The sequence below is a fragment of the Myotis myotis genome, unplaced genomic scaffold (genome assembly GCF_014108235.1).
Source record: "Myotis myotis isolate mMyoMyo1 unplaced genomic scaffold, mMyoMyo1.p scaffold_m19_p_7, whole genome shotgun sequence".
Taxonomy (NCBI): Eukaryota; Metazoa; Chordata; class Mammalia; order Chiroptera; family Vespertilionidae; genus Myotis; species Myotis myotis.
Genome location: NW_023416379.1, coordinates 43387508 through 43407603, shown reverse-complemented (window position 1 = coordinate 43407603; position 20096 = coordinate 43387508). Strand labels below are relative to the sequence as shown.

The window sequence follows — 20096 nt, the reverse complement described above, 5'->3', positions numbered from 1 at the left end:
GAAGGAACACTCCTCCCAACTCCCTTATAAGAACTATTCTTCCAAAATGAACATTCCCCTCTTGCATTCTAGAGTAATCCTCCTCTGTCTCCTGATCTCTCGCATTCCCTTGATATTGTCTGCAAAATTATTTGAGCACTGAGCTGCAGGTGCCTGGGTGAATTAATTTCCTTTTAAGAAACTGAAAATATTTAGAGTTAGACAAAATGTAAAATTAGCTAAATGTAGGTTTTATATTTAAAACACACACACACATCTTTCTTCAGGATAATTCCTTTGGGCTTACATAAATAATGTGGTAATGTTGGCACACTGGCATCGCTCTCATTATTGACAGGCTTCTATCTCCTCTTCAGCCTGTGATCAGCTGTCCCTTGGGGTGGCTGCCATCTTCGGGCCTTCGCACAGCTCTTCAGCAAATGCCGTGCAGTCCATCTGCAACGCGCTGGGGGTTCCCCACATACAGACCCGCTGGAAGCACCAGGTGTCAGACAACAAAGATTCCTTCTATGTCAGTCTCTACCCAGACTTCTCTTCACTGAGCCGTGCCATTTTGGACTTGGTGCAGTTCTTCAAGTGGAAAACTGTCACAGTCGTGTATGATGACAGCACTGGTAAGAAAGATCAGTAGCCTTCGGGGCTATGTTTTAAATATCAATAATTTTGTTCTGAAACTTACTCAAGATGCTTACTGTAGTCTTGGGTGCTTTTTTTAAATGGAGGAATGGGAAGATATTTGGCATTAACCATCAATACTAATTTCACACATTCAAACAAACAAACAAACAAAAATACCCCAGTTAAATCATATGCATTTTTGTATTTATAAAAGAAGCACTTTTTTATGTGGAGGATCAGTTAGTATCAACTGTAATTTTGGATGAAAGATGCAAATAGTATGAAATATGATATTGCAATATTTATCCCCAAAACATTTCTGCCGGGTTCAAGAAAATTATTCAACTTAAAACTTCATGATCGGCTTTCAATGAAACTTGTCAAGAAATTCAAGATTTTGCCTTTACATTTTTTCTAGCTCTTTAGGTGCAAAGAATGTTTATGAACAGTAATAACCTTTAACTGTATAACATATTAGAGTTTGTAAACATTTTTATCTTAGATTTCAAACAATATAATATCCATTGAAATACTCATAATTTTGGGAATGTTTATCTGTAGACATATTTTAGGGACTTGAAAAATAAAATTTAATAAGTGATATTTATTGGGATCTTTAGTAAATATGTATTGTGCTTTCTTGTTTTAATGTACATAATTTATATATGAATGGTTATCTTCAATTATTAATTAAAATAAGTTCAAAATATAAGAAAGTAAACAGTAAAAGTAAAGTATTAATTTTCTTGCAGTTACATTGTTGAAGGATGGGCATACTGTTCTAGTTATTATATAGTGATAAGGAATTTCATGCATAGATATTTATCAGTGATCTAAATAGTGCTCTTTAAATTCAAATTTTATGATATTTTATTCTAAGACCTTTCACTATACCTTGATGTTAACATCAAAATTAAAATCTATTTGGATTTAAATTCTCCCAAAGTGTGCCAAGAACACACTTTGTTCATGCATTCAGTATTTAGAATTATGCAGAAATCAGTCCTTTTGACAATAAAATTTGCCATCTGCAAAACGACAGATAGGTTTTTTTTTCAAAGAGAACAGGGAACAAGGCATTACAAGGTTGGAAAAATAATGAAAATAATTTAAAAAACATTTTAATTGGGATAAGGAAGAGTGAGTCTAAATACACATTAAGTGATTTTGCTTTTCTGAATAAAAAGTGAAATGTTGCCGAAACCGGTTTGGCTCAGTGGATAGAGCGTCGGCCTGCGGACTGAAGGGTCCCAGGTTCAATTCCGGTCAAGGGCATGTGCCTGGGTTGCGGGCATATCCCCAGTAGGAGATGTGCAGGAGGCAGCTGATCGATGTTTCTCTCTCATCGATGTTTCTAGCTCTCTATCTCTCTCCCTTCCTCTCTGTAAAAAATCAATAAAATATATTTTAAAAAAATAAAATAAAATAAAAAGTGAAATGTTTATAAATAATATTAACTTTCTATGTGCATGGTTTTTCTAAATTGTATAATGTGATCATCCAGGGCAGCCTCAGTTACAAACCAGTCCATATATGTTTAAGGGTGGTCACATATTAATATCAATGTACATGCATTATGAATCCATGGGTTATTTACTTCTCTATTCCCTCTGATATACTTCAGGTGAATGATGCTCAAATATTACATACCCTCATATACATGCACTCACACACACACACATTTATATATGGATGTTGTGCATGTGATATTTTGTATTTATTTCTTATTATCTTAAAACTCCTCAGAATTGGAAGAAAATTGGTAAACGTTCAAAATTTTTATGGACATGCAGTTTTCCCTCAACACCCCCAGGGGAGTGGTTTCCAGGACCCCTTAGGACTCCAAAATTTGTGGATGTTCATGTCCCTTATATAAAATTGCGTAGTATTTGCAAATAAGCTAGTCACATCCTCCTGTGTATATTTAATCATTTTTAGATTGCTTAGAATATCTGATACAATGTGAACACTATGTCAATAGTTTTTATACTGTATGATTTAGGGAATTATGACAAATAAAAAAGCTGTACAGACACAACCATCATAGGCCTAACTACATAGTACACAATGGTAGCAACAACATTTTCTTTGGATCCACAGTTGGTTTAATTCAGGGATGTAGGACATGTGGGTACAAAGGACTAACTATATCACCTTTCTTCACTATTTGTGTGTGTATGTGTGTGTGTGTGTGTGTGTGTGTGTGTGTGTGTGAGAGACATTTTTATTTCATACATGTGGTTCTTGAGTGATTGAATTGACTTTAAGATAAACAAAAGATCCCCTTCTAAATGGATTCATTCTTTTTGATTATATTTAAAAGTCTCAAAGTATAATTTTAATGACATAATTTAATAGGATAATTTTTAAACTTCCAATGAAAAAGACGTGAGTGTTTGATCATGTGGGAGGGAATCCTATTATAACTAGCACTGTGAACTGAAATGGGGAAAAAAAATCCACCACATACCCAACAAGATGAACATTATTAACTCCACTATGGACTAAATGTATCTGCTGTTTACTGCGGGACACACTGTGCCATTTTATTTATGTTCCCTTCTTCCCTTTCCAGATTCACTTATTATGTATGTCTTTCCTCCCATTTATATTCATTTCTATTTTGTTGTGTTGTCCAGTTTGATACATGATAATTATACTTCCATCCAGTCTTTGTTCCCGCCCCCAAAACAGATGGGATGATAGATGAAATATAGTGCTGGAGTAGGAGAAATTCTTAGAATGATGTTAACAGGAGCTGTTTATTTTTTATGATAATTAGCATTTGTTGTTGTCATGGATGAATGCTTTTAAACACCCTGAAAGTCTGTTACAGCTCTGAATGATGTCCAAAAATGATAGAAAAGAATTGGCTTCAGAAACAAAGCTGTGTTTCTGTCAGTCACTTTGGAACATATGATTCATTTTAAATAAAAACTAAAAATAAGTTGGATAGCTGTCAGCTTGTAAGCAATTCCAGAATAAGTTGTGAATATTTGCTTTAAAATCCCTGTACTTCATCTTTGTTTATAGATCAGCAGTCCATTAACAAAGATCTCTGGACTAGTAAATAAGTCTGGGATTCTATTTCCAGGTTGCTACTAAATTACTGGTACACCTATGGAAAAAGAAGAAGGGAATGAAGGCCTGGGAAGGGGGCTGGAAATGCAAGAGAGAGTAGAGTGAGGGGTCGGAGAGCGAGAAGTTGTGAGCAGGACGTAATTATAGTGTGGCAAGTACAGATAGAGAAGAGAAACAATATAGTGGCAGCTTAGGAGAGGAGGTTTTATTTTTTTATTTTTTTAAATTTTATTTTATTGTTTAAAGTATTACAAATAGTAGTACATATTTCTCCTTTTTTTCCCCTTTGACCTTTCCCCGGCCTCCCCTATTCCCCCAACCCCACTGCACATGCCCATACCTCCCCCGCATCCCAGTGTCTTGCGTCCATTGGTTATGCTTATATGCATGCATACAAATCCTTCAGTTGAAAGAGGGGAGGTTTTAACGCTGCCTAAGAGAAATCAGAGGAAATATTTTGGTGAAGTTGATATTATCATGAAGTTATCATGAGCTTACAATAGGAATGCATCAACTAGAGGAGGGCGCTGAAAGGTGCAACGTGGAAAGATCTGAGAATGTCCGAGGGAACCAGTTAATCAGGGAACTGCAAGTGTTTCATTACCACTGAGCACCAGAAACTATAAAGATGAGGAATGATAAGGAAGAGTTTATAAAAGTCCAGGATAGGAACAATCACAACAATTCTCAAGTAGCTAGCTACTCTGTCTCCCCCCCCCCCAAGCCCCCCGATAGCTGCATGCGTACAGCAGTACCAGTTATGTCTGTGTAACATGACCCTACTTTCCAAGACATCACTGAGTGTCTCAGGGATGGGCTTGTACCCATTCAGTTCCTTTCCTAAGAAATCAGAAAAGGACACGGAGAGCAGGATACTGGGTAGCCTGGACCGTCATGGTTACTATGGCCTTTGGTGTCAAAATGCTCATTCAGGACTGAAATTCTGGCTCTGTTGTGTAATTTTCAGCAAGTTACTTGACATTAAAAGCCGGCATGGACACATTTGTAAATTGAAGATAATAGATACTTAAGGGAATTGTAGTCATGAGTAGTGAAATATGTAAAGTGCTTCATAGAACCCACATAGTAGGAGCTTAAAACTCACAATACAAGTGCCATAGGCTATGTACCATTTATTCCTTATTTTCTAAGAAAAAGGAATGTTATTAACTCCACCTTTTTTTTTTAATATGGGAAAATTTAGATGGAAAGAGTTCAGATAATTTGCCCAAGGTTACATAGCCAGTAAATGGTAGACCTGGGCTTTGTCCTCGGCAGTCAACTCCAGAACCCATTCTGTTAAATGTTATGATAAATTGTTAGTTTTTACATTTTTATTTGATTCATTTTTTTGTCATTGTTTAAAAAAAGAGACACAATCAGAATTACTTTTGACAAAGGCTCTCTGACTATAGTGTGAAGAATATGTTGGAGCTACTGTGATATGGGGGAATCAGACAAGAACAAAAACAAGAGAATTTCTGAATTACTCAAGTTGCAAAAAAGAGTAACAGTCTCACTTAGGGAGATTTTGATGAAGTGATGTTGAGGTAGAGAATTCTCAGAAGAGTTGCCAGTTACAAGTTGTAGGGATTTAGTAAGTAAACAAGGGGAGGGAGTGATGGAGACAGAGAAAAAAGGAACGAACTCTACGTTTCTATACTGGGCTACTAATCAAATGGAAAATTTACCTAAGTGGGGAAAACAATAAAACTGTATTTGGGAGAGGGTATGGTAAATCTGGTTCTTAACACACTCATTTTGAAACAGCTATGAAATATTTCCTTGGAATCATTCAGAGGTGTTGGAGGTATTAGTACATCTTGAAAAACAGGAATTTAATATGGGCTTATTATGCTTCCATTTGCGTTTTTCTCTGACCTCCATTTGGACTTCTTTTGTCAAATGAGGAAATGAAAAAAATTGACCAAAAAACAAAACAAAACAAAAAACAAGGAAAACAACACACAGGATCATGGTACAGGAAGTTCAGAGTTATGTTAGTGAGTAAGCAGTCATGATGATGAATAAAGACGTGAAGATAAGTTAAGAGAGAGGACGCAAGTTTTTGTAAATGAATGATAAAAAATTAGTCAATTCTTTACATATATAATATTTAACAAGTAAAACTTTGATTAATTTCTATTACATTAATAGACAAAAAAGTCTAGGCCCTTTATCCTAAGCAAAAGCAGAACTGATTTCTTTACTACCTTCTGTAACTTGGATGAAATATATTTATAATCCAGGTTCTGGATATATCTGTGTGTGCCTTTGGAGTTAGTATAATAGTAAAATACAAAGTTAACTGATAAGAAAATTTTTATTTTATTATATCTTGGACCTATATTTAGGTAGGAAAAATAAAAATTCAATAGAGTAAGTTAATATGAAAATATGTATTCCTGTAAGACACTAATTTTTGAATAATATAACAATTTTTGTATTGCAAAACAGATAACTAAATAATTTTATTTTTTTTCAGTGAGTGGTATATTTGGATCTAAGATGATTATATGTTTTAAGTACGAAGTAAAAAGTACTTTGTTCTAAGTACAAAGCTCCAAGTTCTCTAATTCTAAGTGCATACCATTAGCAATTATGAATTAAACCTAATTATCTGAATATAGTTGATTACATAACTTGGTGTACTAGTGTTTCCACAAAGTAGATTTTTCTTGAAATAGTTTATTTCTATTTAAACAAACATAAAAATTATATGAAATACTATGATTTGAATTCTGAGTATATGAGAGTGAATATTTTTAAACTTTCATAGAACTACTTCTTTGTCTACATTTTAAAATCTTTTAAGCATATGAAAATCTTAAAAAAATAAAAAATAAAATTTCTAAACGACAATCACACAATTTATATTACTGCCTCTAGTGAAATAAATACGTATGTAGTTCTAAACAAAAAGTAGGAGTATATCTGGTACCAGACTTTAATGATTAGTAATATTGTTTTTCTTGGAAAGGAAAAAAAAAATCATCAAGTGAGAATAATTCCCTGGTGAAGGTCAGACACAGACAATTTTCCTATATTTAAATCTGGAACATACTGGCATGCGCCTCTTGGTGGCTACTTCCCCCTTAGCCTTTTTCTGTTCTTGTCTGTCACCCTCTCTGTGCAGCATAGGGCGGAGCATAGGACTTTTATTCTCTCTCTGATCCAATTTGGATTATTCCCTTCCTCAGGGGAAGGAAGAAAGCTCTCCTATTTTGGCATCTGTGCCATCATCCTCTCTGTATTACCTACTTCTTTCCAGCCATTAATTACCATTCTTACACTCTTGAAGTCTTTATTTGTTCCCTGATTCTTAAAAGCTGCTATTGTTCAAGGCTTTAGGCCCAGTCTTCTTGTTTTTTATATATTTACCTCACTCTCTCTACAGAGTGAGGTACACAAATAAACTCATGGGTTTCTACTTGTTTAGTAGAAGCTAACTTGTGCCTTCCTCTGCAGATGCAATCTGTGCTATTTAATGACGAGGATACGTTTTCAGAAATACATTGTTATATGATTTCATCATTGTGTCAACCTCACAGAGTGCATGTATAAAAGCCTAGATTCTATACCTACTACACACCCAAGCTATATGGTATGCCCCGTCGTCTTTGTGTTCTGTCGTTGACCAAAACATTGTTGCACAGTGCATGACTACTTCAATTTTTCCTACGAACTCTTATTCACAGATATAGCCACCCACTGATCATCTTTATATGGATCTCACAGGCACATGTAATCCAACAATGATACAAAATAAACATATTATCTGTACCTCAAAACTTGTTTTTTCTCCTGGATTTCCCTCTTTACTGGGTTGCCCAGCCAGATCCCTAGTGACAATTCTAGATTCTTGTCTTTCTTTCACCCTTATTTCCAAATGATCACTTAATACTTCTCATTTCTATTGCACATCTTTCAAATTTAGCTCTATCCTGTATTTCCACTACATTAGTTAATGTCCGTATCATTTACTGCTTGACCATATTCTGCCCACTGCCCTATTTAAGCTCATCTATCTGATGCAGAGAAAATGGTGTTGTTTTTTTTAAATGATAGTCTATCCACCTCCGTTTCAGGCATAAAGCCATTTGGTGGCTCCTCAGTTTTTAGAAGAATGAGTGCTAATTCCTCAAACATGCCAATGCAGCATCCAACATTGGTATTCTCATGCCTCTCTGATTTTACTTCCCTGGTATTTCTCCTATCAATACTTATGCTACAACTTGTCTTATATAGTAGTAATTGTCTTTCTCTCTTTCCAATCTTGCTCTGATATTGCTAAGTTTTGCTGTGTAGAAACTGTTCTCTCTGCCTGGTATACCCTTTCCCTTTGGTGATTCACCACCTTCAGGTGCACCCCAAATAGTTTTAGAAAGTATAAATGTGAAGTGACATTCTCTAACTTACACCTGTGAGTTGATAATTCTATTCTTTGTGTGTATGATACAGGAGTTAATTTAGTTGCTAAAATAATTAATCATGAGTTCTATACTAAGGCTTATTTTCATTGTACTCACCTAATCCATTTAGCAAGGGTGATGCTTTCCTGGACGTGAAAGGCCTACTTGTTTTATAATTAATTCATCTATTTATTTACTACTTCATTTGTTTTATTTAATTTATTATTTCCTTTAGTCCACATCAATTATCAAACATTTGCTCTCTGTCAGCACTGTTCTAGGCACTGGAAATGTAAGAGTGAACAAAACACAGAAATTCTTTGCCTGGTGGAGTTTGCATTCTAGTTTGGGTGATATACAATAATAATATCTGTATTATATATTATCCAATGTGGTAAGTATTATGGAGAGATAAAGCAAGAAAGCCATATAGGGAGTACAAGGGAGCACAACTTAATAGTACATTATTAAGTTGAGTTGTCAGAAGTGACTGTATTTACAAGGTGACATTTGTGCCAATATTAGCATAAGCTGAGGAAATATACCATGGAAATATCTGAAGGAAAGGTGTTTCAGAGAAAAAGCAAGAAGAAAACAAGTAACTAGGGGAGAAAGAGATTCAAAGAAGGGAGTTTATTTCTTTGGTTTTTTAAATTTCAATTTGGAGAAAGAGTTTGGGAAAAGTGAAAGCTGAAGATATTTTTGAGATTGTGTTACATATGTGTACATGTTTATATGTGTATATATGTACATATATGAATACATACATATATGTTCCCTTATTGTCTTGGCAACAGTAATGTCATTTGTTTAAAAATAACTAAGTGTAGAACATTTTGGCAAAAATGTTCATTTTTATATGAGTTACTTAGTAATTAATGATTATGGTCCATAGCACCAACCTCTAAACAAGTGGGAGAATTCATTTTAAAATACAATAAACTTCAGGTAAAGAAGAGAAATGAGTCAATTATATGTCTATTTCTGAAAGATTTAATAGATTAGTTACCAGATATTCTATTAAAATATATTGATTCTGTATCAGAAACATTTTTAAAATTCTAAATCCTGAATGCATTAAAACCTAGGATTGATGCTCATGGTATATCAAGTTAACACAACTCCCTTTTAAAGCAGTTTTCTCGATCCTACTCACCATTGTGTAAATTTTTATCTTGTTTTAAATGTAAGCTATATAAAGTATATTTGGAGACAAAATTATCTAGAATCAAAAATTTTGAGAAGACAAGAAAGGATTAACACTCAAATTCCAGACAGTATAATTGTCCATAATTATTGCAGGATTATTTCAGATGGGAAATGACAATGACGTGGTGTCTACCCTGATAATATTTCAGTGACTCTAAAAACAGCTCAAGAAATAAATTTCTTTTGAATAAATGCACTAAATACATGCTAAGTCGACCCTGTGATAATTAGAGCCTTGACTAGTGAAAGCCAATAACAATACAAAGCCTTATAGCTTTCCTTCCCCCCATATAACCGTCAAATAAATTATTTTACAATTAAAAAACACGCATTTTTTTTGTAAACCCAGTTATCTTTCTTTTGATAAAATAAAATTTACTATATAATATTAAAATGAAAATCCAAAGCACTGGTTCTTTAATTGAACTGCTATCAGAAATGGTATTTTCTGGGCTACTGTTAAAACTAGAGATTCCTTGGTCAACTCCTATGATTCAGGAACTTGTGGAGTATACCCAAGGACTTGCAATTGAATGAGGCATTACTAGTGTTTACCAATATCTGATTATCTCTACTTCTAGATCTCAGCTAATTGAAGTTAACTAATCCTCGCATTTAGGAGTGGCCATGTGGATTGCTTTAGTTGATGAAATGTGAGCAGTAGTGCTGCTCATTCCCTGGTAAATCATTTCATTACCTGGCCCTAATTCTCCAGCTTCCTCATTCCCCGCCAGAGCAATTGTGCTCTGTGTTCAAAGCACCCTGAAACGCTGAGCCAAAATATTGCAGGTAGCAGCCTTGGAGAATTACTTGGATCTACAGTAGACCTTACTTTTAAGAGACATACAATTTTGTTCTGTTAAATCACTGGGATTGATTTTTCCTACACCATAACCTAGTCTAGTCGTTCTCAGACTTCACTGTGCGATATAATAATTAGGAGTTCTTGTTAAACACATCTTGAGGTTCTTACTCCCAGCTTCTGATTTAGTAGGGATAGAATGTGGCCTGGGACTTTTTCTTTCTAATAAGTTGCCAAGTGATTATCATTCTGGGAGTTTAGCAACCACACTCTGAGGACCACTGATCCATCTGATCTTGAATAACATGCAAATTATCATATATTAAAAAATAATTATTGATATGTAAAACTTGTTAATAGAATAAACAAAGATATAATTTATAGATAAAAACAAATTTAACATTTTAAGGAAAACTAGAATGATTTTATAGTGATTTAATATTGTCAAATTATCAACTACTTATTAAAATATTTAGTTTTTTATACTTACACATTATGTAGTTTTGATTATGCTAAATATTCTTTCTCTTAGAGTAAAACAGTTCTGAATTTGTTTTAATATGGAGGAAGAACATTACACTCTAAATATAGTAAAATTGTCAAGTATACATTAATAAAATTTAGAATAATCCAGCATTGGCAAAATAATTTATAATATCCATTTCAGCAAATTTACAAATAGTTTTACTTTTTAATTTAACTTTAAAAGAATTTTTCAAAATGTCCTAATTGCATGACTAATGATTCTGATTTGTCAATTAAGCGTATTTTAAATCTCCTGTTCCATTTTCACCATTAATGTTTTATGCTTTTATCCAATTGAAATAATTAGGTTGGCATTAAAGAAAGAGAATTAAGTCAGCCCTTGAAATCTTAACACTAACTTGTTAATTACCCCATTAATTATACAATGAAAAATGACAAGCTATAATTTCCTTTCCTAAAGTATGACGGAAGGTCAGAGAGCTCTTTTATTGGCATATTGAGAGACCAAACAAATGATGCAAGTTTTTTTTTCTTTTAAGTACCATCAGATGTCATTGGAAACTCTGCCAAAGAACTAGATCAATATTTTAAATATAATCTTTAAATATTGTTTTATCTGTTCTTAAAGGAAACAGTACCTATTATATATTAAGAAGTAAAATGACACTCAATAACCAAAAATAAAATAATCCAATAAAAAATGGGTAGAGTACCTAAATAGACATTTTTCCAAAGAAAAATACAGTTGGCCAACAGGTACATGAAAAGCCATCAGAGAAATGCAAACCCTATCCATAATGAGATAGCACCATAAAAAAGACTGGTGATAACAAGGGTTGGTGATAACAAGGGTTGCGGAGAAAAGCAAACCTTTCTTCACTGTTTTTGGGAATGAAAATTGGTACAGCCACTATGGAAAACAGCATGGAGATTCCTCAAAAAAATTAAAAATAGAACTACCATGCGAATCACCAATCCCACTTCTGTATATGAATCCAAAGGAAATGAAATCAGGATCTCTACTCCCATGTTTACTCCAGCATTATTTACAATAACCAAGGTATGAAAACCGCCTATGTTCATATATGGCTGAATGGATAAAAGAGATGTGATCTATATATCACATCACACACACACACACACGCACACACTCATGAACACACACACATATACATGCACACCCTCACGAATACAAAATGAAATATTATTCACCTATGAGTAAGAAGGAAATTCTGACATTTGCAACAATTGGATCGAGCTTGATGGTATTATAATAAGTGAAAAAAGTTAGAGAAAATAAGACAATGTATGATCTCACTTATGTATAGAATCTAAAAATGCTGAATTCAGAGAAACAGAGTAGAATGGTGGACAACCAGAGGCTGGCAGGTAGGGTAAATGGTATCTATTCCAGTTATAAGATGAATACATTTTAAGAATATAATGTACAACATGGTAACGATACTGTATTATAGACATGAAGGTTGCTCAAGAGTAGATATTACCCCTCACCACCCCTTCCTCCCCCCCGCCAAAAAAATAAATAAATAACACGCTAGTTATGTGAGGTGATGGAGGTATTAGCTAACACTATTGTGGTAATCATTTTGCAACATATATGTGTATAAAATATTCAAGTTGTATACCTTATACTTAAATCAAAGTTATATATCAATTATATCTCAAGAAAGTGGAAAAGAAGTAAAGTGATAAAGCTATTTGTATTTGTATGTTAAAGAAAACAAATCTAGCCTGGCTGGCATGGCTCAGTGATTGGCATCAACCTATGAATCAGGAGGTCACAGTTACAATCCTATCAGTGCACATGCCTGGGTTTCAGATTTGATCCCCAATGTGGAGCAAGGCAGCCAATCAGTGATTCTCTCTCATCACTGATGTTTTTCTATCTCTCTCCCTCTCCCTCTCCCTCTCCCTCTGTGAAATCAATAATATATATATATAATCAATATATATATATATATAATCAATATATATATATATAATCTCCAAATCTAAAGGACATGCCCAGATCTTAGCTTTTATATCATTGAAAATTGGTTTCTTATACATTTATTCTACAGCAAAGATCAAAGATCATTCACAGAGGCTATTGGAAAATCAGAGATACACAGAATGATTTTCTGTGGCTATAGAAACAGTGTTTCTTAAAAGTAACTTCTTTTTTAGTAGAGGCAGGGCAGATTTTACATGAACAGTGACCTACTATGATATTGTTTACTTAATTATGTATGTATTTTATTCAATTCAATTTAATTTATTGCTTCACTATTTAGCAGACTAGGTTTGTACCTTGACTGGGAATCAAACCAGCAACCTTTTGATGTAGGTGATGACACTCCAACCAACTAAGCCACCCAGCCATTTAATAAATGTTTACGTATTTAAAAAAGCAAAACTGATGCCTTTAAGATATAAACATTTTTATTGAACAAAACTGGAACATAAAATACAAATGCTCCATCTCCCCTATGCAAGTGTAGGCTATATTATTCCTTAAAAAATATCAACTGCAATGATTACTTGAAAATTTTCTTTATAAAACTGAATTATAAGTTGGTGATATTTTTATTGCACTATTATTTTTAAGTCCTGAAATTCATTGCTCTTGATTAGTCCTTATAGTTTCTCTAAGATTGGTCCTCTAAGAATTTTGATGCTAATACTGTAACATTTTAAATTGCACTAATGCACACTTATCCTATATAATAAAACCCTAATATGCAAATCAACCAAACCCTAATATGCAGAACGACCAGTCGCTATGATGCACACTGACCACCAGGGGGCAGACGCTCAATGCAGAAGCTGCCTGCTGGTGGTCAGTGCACTCCCACAAGGGGAGCGCTGCTCAACCAGAAGCCGGGCTCAAGGCTGACGAACGAACGCAGTGGCGGTGGCGAGAGCCTATCCTGCCTCTGCGGCAGTGCTAAGGAGCAGCAAGCCTAGCTCTGAGGAGCACTGAGCAGGCGGGTGGTAAGGAGCGAAGGTTCCCTGACTGCCAGAGGGATCCCAGGCTGTGAGAGGACACAGGCTGGGCTGAGTAACCTCCCCACCCCCAGTACATAAATTTCATGCACCAGGCCTCTAGTTACAAATAAATGATATTTACAAATTCTTTTTTTTAACCTATCACAATCTAGTGCTTAGGACAGTATTTCATTTAAAATTTTATCTGGATCTATCTACATTTAAAAAAGTATATATATTTTTATTGATTTCAGAGAAGAAAGGAGCAGGAGAGAGAGCTAGAAACATCAATGATGAGAGAGAATCATTGATTGGCTGCCTTCTGCATGCCCCCCACTGGGGATCAAGCATGCAACCGGGGCATGTGCCCTTGACTGGAATCGAACCTGGGACCCTTCAGTCTGCAGGCTGATGCTCTATCCACTGAGCCAAACCAAGGAGGGCAAGGATCTGTCTACTTTTATAAGTTTTAGTTTTATGGCTTCTCTCCCAAATAAGCTGTTCCAGGGGATTCAGATTCTTCAGACTGTACTGCCCATCCCCCTGGAACAGATGCTGGCTCCCAGTAAATGCTCAGTGCATATTTGTTGAGTGAATAACTGAGTTAATACTATACAGTTATAGGTCCAAGAACCTATATTTTGACCCAACTACACTTTCACTTAGATTTCAGAGAAAACATTTTGTTATTTTGTTTGGCGGTGTACTTATAATTCTGCATGTCTAGTTGAGAGAGTGCAAAATTTCCTTGTGTTGATCTTAATCTAGTTAATTCTTACCTGCCAGCCTTCTGATAAAGTAAACATAATTACAAAGGAAACCTTGGTGGCTGATAAAAAATATATCTTGACTGTAGTGATAAGTTCATGATATAAAAACTCATCAAATTTTACTCTTTAAATATGTAGACTTTAGGAAAAATTAAAAACCCACACCAAACAGAGACTAATGCATCAACTTCTTTTATGTTACAACTGCAGCATTTATGTTAATATTCTGCCCCTATACTTAAAGATTTACAAGATATATCACTAGAGAAAATTGAGGATGGCTTTGAGATTCTTGGTCCGTAGGCTATATTAACTTTCCTGCCAGATAGAGAAGTTAAAACTGCTGCATTTGTATCTAGTCAACATTATCTTACAATTTGAAAATTGTAACCAGGAATATATGGTAGGGGCCGGGGAGACAACATAGACATTTGGAGAAGAAATTATCTCCTCACTATTAACAGGGAGAAGAGACAAGAAAGGCATAATGCATGAGAGATACATCTCACTAACGATCATCCTAACAAGTGCTGTTGAGAGCTTGCTGCATGCTGGTTACGGTCTAAGCACTTAGCGTGCATTCCTCAATGGTCTAGTTTCATAACTTGGTTTTATTGTCCTCATATACAAATGTGGAATCTGAGTTGTAAAGACAGTAAGGAACTTTTCCAAGGTGAAATACGGTGGTGTTGGGATCAGGATTTGAATGCCAGCGTTGAATCTAGCACTTACGTTCCTCACTACCAACTCTCTGCCTTTACCACAAGTAGGCAAATACCAGCAAACACAACGAGGGCTGATGACAGAATGAAACTAGCTGTTGTACATATTGCAGGTTCAGGAGGGACTTAGCAGCTGAAGCTAAATGATAGTCCAGGTCCACAGCTCCTTATGCATATCTTTATTTTACAGGGCTAAATTGTGATATAGACAATTGGTTGCATGTAGAAAGGTGCTCAGGCCTGCAGAAAGTGTTAAACAAAAGTAATAATATGATATCATCTTTGCAACTTTTACACTCTATGCATTTTTGAGGATTCAAAGTTTTCTCCAAGGCTACAGAAGTGCACATTAAACCAAGGTTTTATTTTATGAGACATAAGAAACTGCAGCAGACAAACAAAAATAAGAGATAAGCAGAGATGAGTAAATGGTATATAGTGTCTCTAGTTTTACAGAGGATAAAGATTATATCTGCCGCAGCAGACTGTCACTATAAAAAGGATGCATAATGTCTCTTATACAACTCCCTAAGTCATTTGCTTTTTTCGTACTAAAGATGAATAGCCCCTGCCATACTGTAAAAGGGCAGGCAAAGTAAAGTTATATCATGGAAAATCTACCTAAATGGCCGGAATACACATTTAACGGCGAGTACATAAAGCATTCAGCATGGAAAGCAGAAGGCAGCATTACATATCACTGTGGTATGAGACGTACCAATCTCAAGTATCTATGGCTTAGGGCAGAGTTTCTCATCCTTGGAGGCAGATTAGTTCTTTGTTGTGGAGGGCTGTCCTGTACATTGTGGGATGTTTAGTAGTATCCCTGGCCTCTACCCATCAGATGTCAGTAACAATACCCACCACTAGTTGTGAAAATAAAATGTCTCCAGATGCTGTCTATTGTTTCCTGGAGGCAAGATCACCCCTGATGGAGAAACTATAGCTTAGAAGCTATATATAAACTCAATTCAATTAGCATTGGGCTGAATGGTGTCTCTATTCATTGTTCACATAAACATTTGTTAGTTACCTACTAAATGCCTATCACCATTCCCAGTTCTCAGAGTACATAGATTTGAATTAAACCAAGGATCACATAAACTATTCATTCATTCAGAATTGCCAAGCTTGACTCTAGTATTCCATTAGATTATCAGCCCACAAATTATGGGCTTTATTACCTCATGTCAATGTAGAGCTATTTTAAATGAGTTATCATGTTTTCCCTGGGAAATGGATATGAATATTGACTCCGAAAGTATTTTTAGTTGTTTTTCAAAGTTATAAGTCAAGATGCCTTTGCATTAAGAACATTCAATGGTATCTTGACTTATAACTTTGAAAAAACACTAAAAATACTTTCAGAGTCAATATTCATATCCATTTCCCAGGGAAAACATGATAACTCATTTAAAATATCTTTGCATAGACATGAGGTAAGAATGTTCTTAATGCAAAGATGGATGTGATAAACTAAGGCTTGAGTTCAAAGCTATAAAGATTGTTTATCCATCCCTGATTCTATGTATTTACTGTTTGAGATAATAAGAATATCTTAAATTATTTCTATTGTTAGAGAATTTCAGAAGAAACTAAACATTTGAAATAATTACCAAAACCATTCTCTTTCTGGAAGCCCCTTTCTAACTACTTTACCCCTCCTCTCCCCTCCTTCAAAAAAGGTAGTTCAGATCCTGGAATACAAACAAAAAAATAAAGAAGCAAATAATAATAGTTTCAGAAACTGTGATACATATTTTTATTTTTTGTCATCTTATTTAATCTTGCAGGAAGCACAGAGTAATCACAGAGACCATAGAAGTAAAGGAGTTACATTACTTGCTCAAGGTCACACATTAATTAGTACCCATGTCTGGATAAATCTAAGGTCTATGCTTTTGCACTCTACCACTTTTTATTTGGGCCAAAGTAGGTTGGGGTAATATTCAAACTGTTTAACAACCAATTTCCTCATGAGATGTTTACCAGTTGAGAATCAACCCTGACTTCCACAGATGATCCAAGGGCCATACCCAAGTAGAGGCCATATTCGACCTTTTCCTTAACATCTCATAAATTATTAGAGCTGATTCGCCTTCCCAATCTAGACATCCTCCTCACAATGAACTTGAAGATTTAAAATGTGTAGCAAACAGGCAAATGCATTTACAAAATGTCTGCAGTACTAGCAGGGCCACCATGCTTCAGGGTAGGGCCAGGGAAATCAGACCATGTGCCAGCCGAGAGTCAAGGGAGAATACCCAGAGGATGAGCCCTGGTATAGGAATGGCCAATGGGCAGCTGAGAAAGGGAAGAAAGTGATTGAGAAAGAGGAGGGTGCAGAAGAGTGGAAGTAACCAGCCAAAAGGGTCCTCAGTACCAAGTCTGAGCAGAAAGCACACCATAGGGCTGCAGATGAGAGCAGTGAAGGCCAGAAGAACCCTTTTGCCGCCCCTAGATCTTCAGGAATGTCTCCTGCGTGAAAACAGATTCAGGGCTCCTTGACAAACTCTTTGAAACAGGGCTTCCTTACAGTGGTTGGCAAACTGCGGCTCGGCCAACCGCGGCTCGCGAGCCACATGCGGCTCTTTGGCCCCTTCATTGTGGCTCTTCCACAAAATACCGACTTCTGCGCATGGGCCACAAAGTTTCAATCTCACTGTATGTGCACGCCAGCATGTGGTATTTTGTGGAAGAGCCACACTCAAGGGGCCAAAGAGCTGCATGTGGCTCGCAAGCCACGGTTTGCTGACCACGATTCAGTCAAATGACCCTTTCCTTTGACCAAAGCAATCTGAAAGCACTTTGGGCCTCATTCTTAGAATGAATTCAGATACTAAAATTCTCCGCTAGATTCCAGAGCACAGAATTTTCCAGACCACAACTAAAGAGCAAAAGTTTAAAATACAAATACTCTCAAAGAGGAAACATACTGGAAATCAATTAGTAAAGGCAGCAATCTAAATGAGCACAAGCCTATATTTCTCTGACTAAAAGGAGAGAAACAAGCATGCATGCAGTCCACTTGTTTCCTGAAGTGCTAGAGGGGTCACCCAGGAGAGGGGAAGGGTGAGAGGAGAGGCTTGGGCAGAGATACATTTTATCCATTTCCATTTCAGTTTCACCCTAAACAGTGCCTGAGAAAACACTCAGTGGACAAATGGATGCTCTACCAAAACCTGTTTCATGTCATATTTGGCTGTGCTTCGGAACAGCTGATGCAGAGGTGGGGGTGCATCAACAGAAAGTCAGTGTGCCCCAAAGAGAAAGTGACAGTCAGGAGCACAGGGTCTCTGAGGAGACTCCAGCCTGAACTTCACACACCTCCGCCCCTCTTTGTTCTATTAGAAATAATCTCTCTTAAGTGGCCCATCATCAGTGCCAGCATGATTTTTTCAAATTTGCTAAAAGCTTTTCCCTCAGCCCACTTACATTTTTCTCTTTTGTTTCTAAGTATTTAATTCCCTCCCCGCTTTATTTTGCAGTTAACTGACTTGAAACATCTGATATGAACTGGGCTTTACAGACTGATTTCTGCTGTCCTTGGCTACAGCCACCCCCAGCACCTAGAAATAGCCAGCGCAGATGCATTAATTGAGAGGCCCTTCAGTGGGCCATTGTTTTGAAATTTTGTAGACAAAGAAGAAAGAGACCTCCAATTGGAATGAACACTTTGTATTTTCACTTTTTTTTTTTAAAGAAGCAAATGGTTCCCTTTTAAATTCAGAAATATAATGGCATTGAGGTTCTAAATTGTTCTCATCTAAAATGTTTTCCTCCCATCTTCACTTTCCTAGGTCATGATCAATTTTCTCCCAGAATGAATTATTCAAATTGGGCCCGGTCTTCTGGATCCTTAGGGAAAATAATGTCTTTGCACTTGGGGTCTATTCTACTCACTTATCACTTGGCACATTCTGCTTAGTACTGGCAGACATTCCTTTTTTTCAATGCGTAATTTATTTCTCCCAATGGACTGCGAGCTTCTCAAGATGAAAGATCATGGAATTCATTTATTCATTCAACAAATGTTTTGGAATATCTCCCATGTGCTAGATAGGCTCTTTCACCTGAGATACATACAAGAAATAATCAGATCAAATCCCTGCCTCCATTGGGTTTATATTCCAGTGGAGGGAGACAGAAAATAAATAATCAGTGTCATAAATATATAGATTACAGAGTGTTAGAAGGTGACAAGTATAACAGAAAAAAAAGTACAGCAATGTAGGAGGAATATAACTTATAAATGGAGAAGATTACAATTGTAAATAGGTTGGCCAAGCAAGCCTTGTGGATAAATAGGAAAAGAGCATTACAGGCAAAGGAAATTCTCTAAGGTGGAAAGTTGAAGAACAGAGTTGCCATCACCTGACTCTGGGAAGACTGTGAATGGGACAGAGAGTACAGCTTTGGATATGTTAAGTTTGGGGTGTCTGCAGGCATAGAGGTAGATATGTGATGGAGTAGGTATTTGGATATAGGCGTCTGGAGATCCAGGAGGGCCTGGGCTGGAAGATACATTTGAGAGTAATATCAAAGCTGTAAAACTGGGTGAGATCACCATAGAAGTGGATGTAAATAATTAAAGAAGAGGGGTTGAGATGAGATGAACCTGTAAGACAGGGGAGAACAAAGAACAGGAAGTGCCCTGAAATAAAGTGAAGAAATGATATTGAAGGAGCATGGAGTGATACTGCTTATCAGTGAAATGAAGGCTATGACTTGACTGTGGAATTCAGTAGCCTGCCAGGCATTGGTAATCTTAACAAGAGCACTTTTAATTGAGTAGTGGGCACAAAAAACTTAGAGTGAGCCGAAACCGGTTTGGCTCAGTGGATAAAGTGTCAGCCTGCGGACTGAAAGGTCCCAGGTTCGATTCCAGTCAAGGGCATGTACGTTGGTTGCGGGCACATCCCCAGTAGGAGATGTGCAGGAGGCAGCTGATCGATGTTTCTCTCTCATCGATGTTTCTATCTCTTTCCCTTCCTCTCTGTAAAAAATC

The 20096-nt window shown here is 36.1% G+C and overlaps 1 protein-coding gene across 4 annotated transcripts in view; it reads left to right on the top strand.

Moving 5' to 3' along the window:
* GRIK2 (glutamate ionotropic receptor kainate type subunit 2) overlaps positions 1–20096 on the top strand; it is a 567104-nt gene that overhangs the window by 206459 nt on the left and 340549 nt on the right. For all 4 annotated transcript variants that reach the window (XM_036318053.1, XM_036318054.1, XM_036318055.1 and 1 more), the window contains one exon: positions 357–614. In XM_036318053.1, coding sequence (XP_036173946.1) covers positions 357–614 — 258 coding nt within the window. The remainder of the gene's footprint in view (positions 1–356; positions 615–20096) is intronic.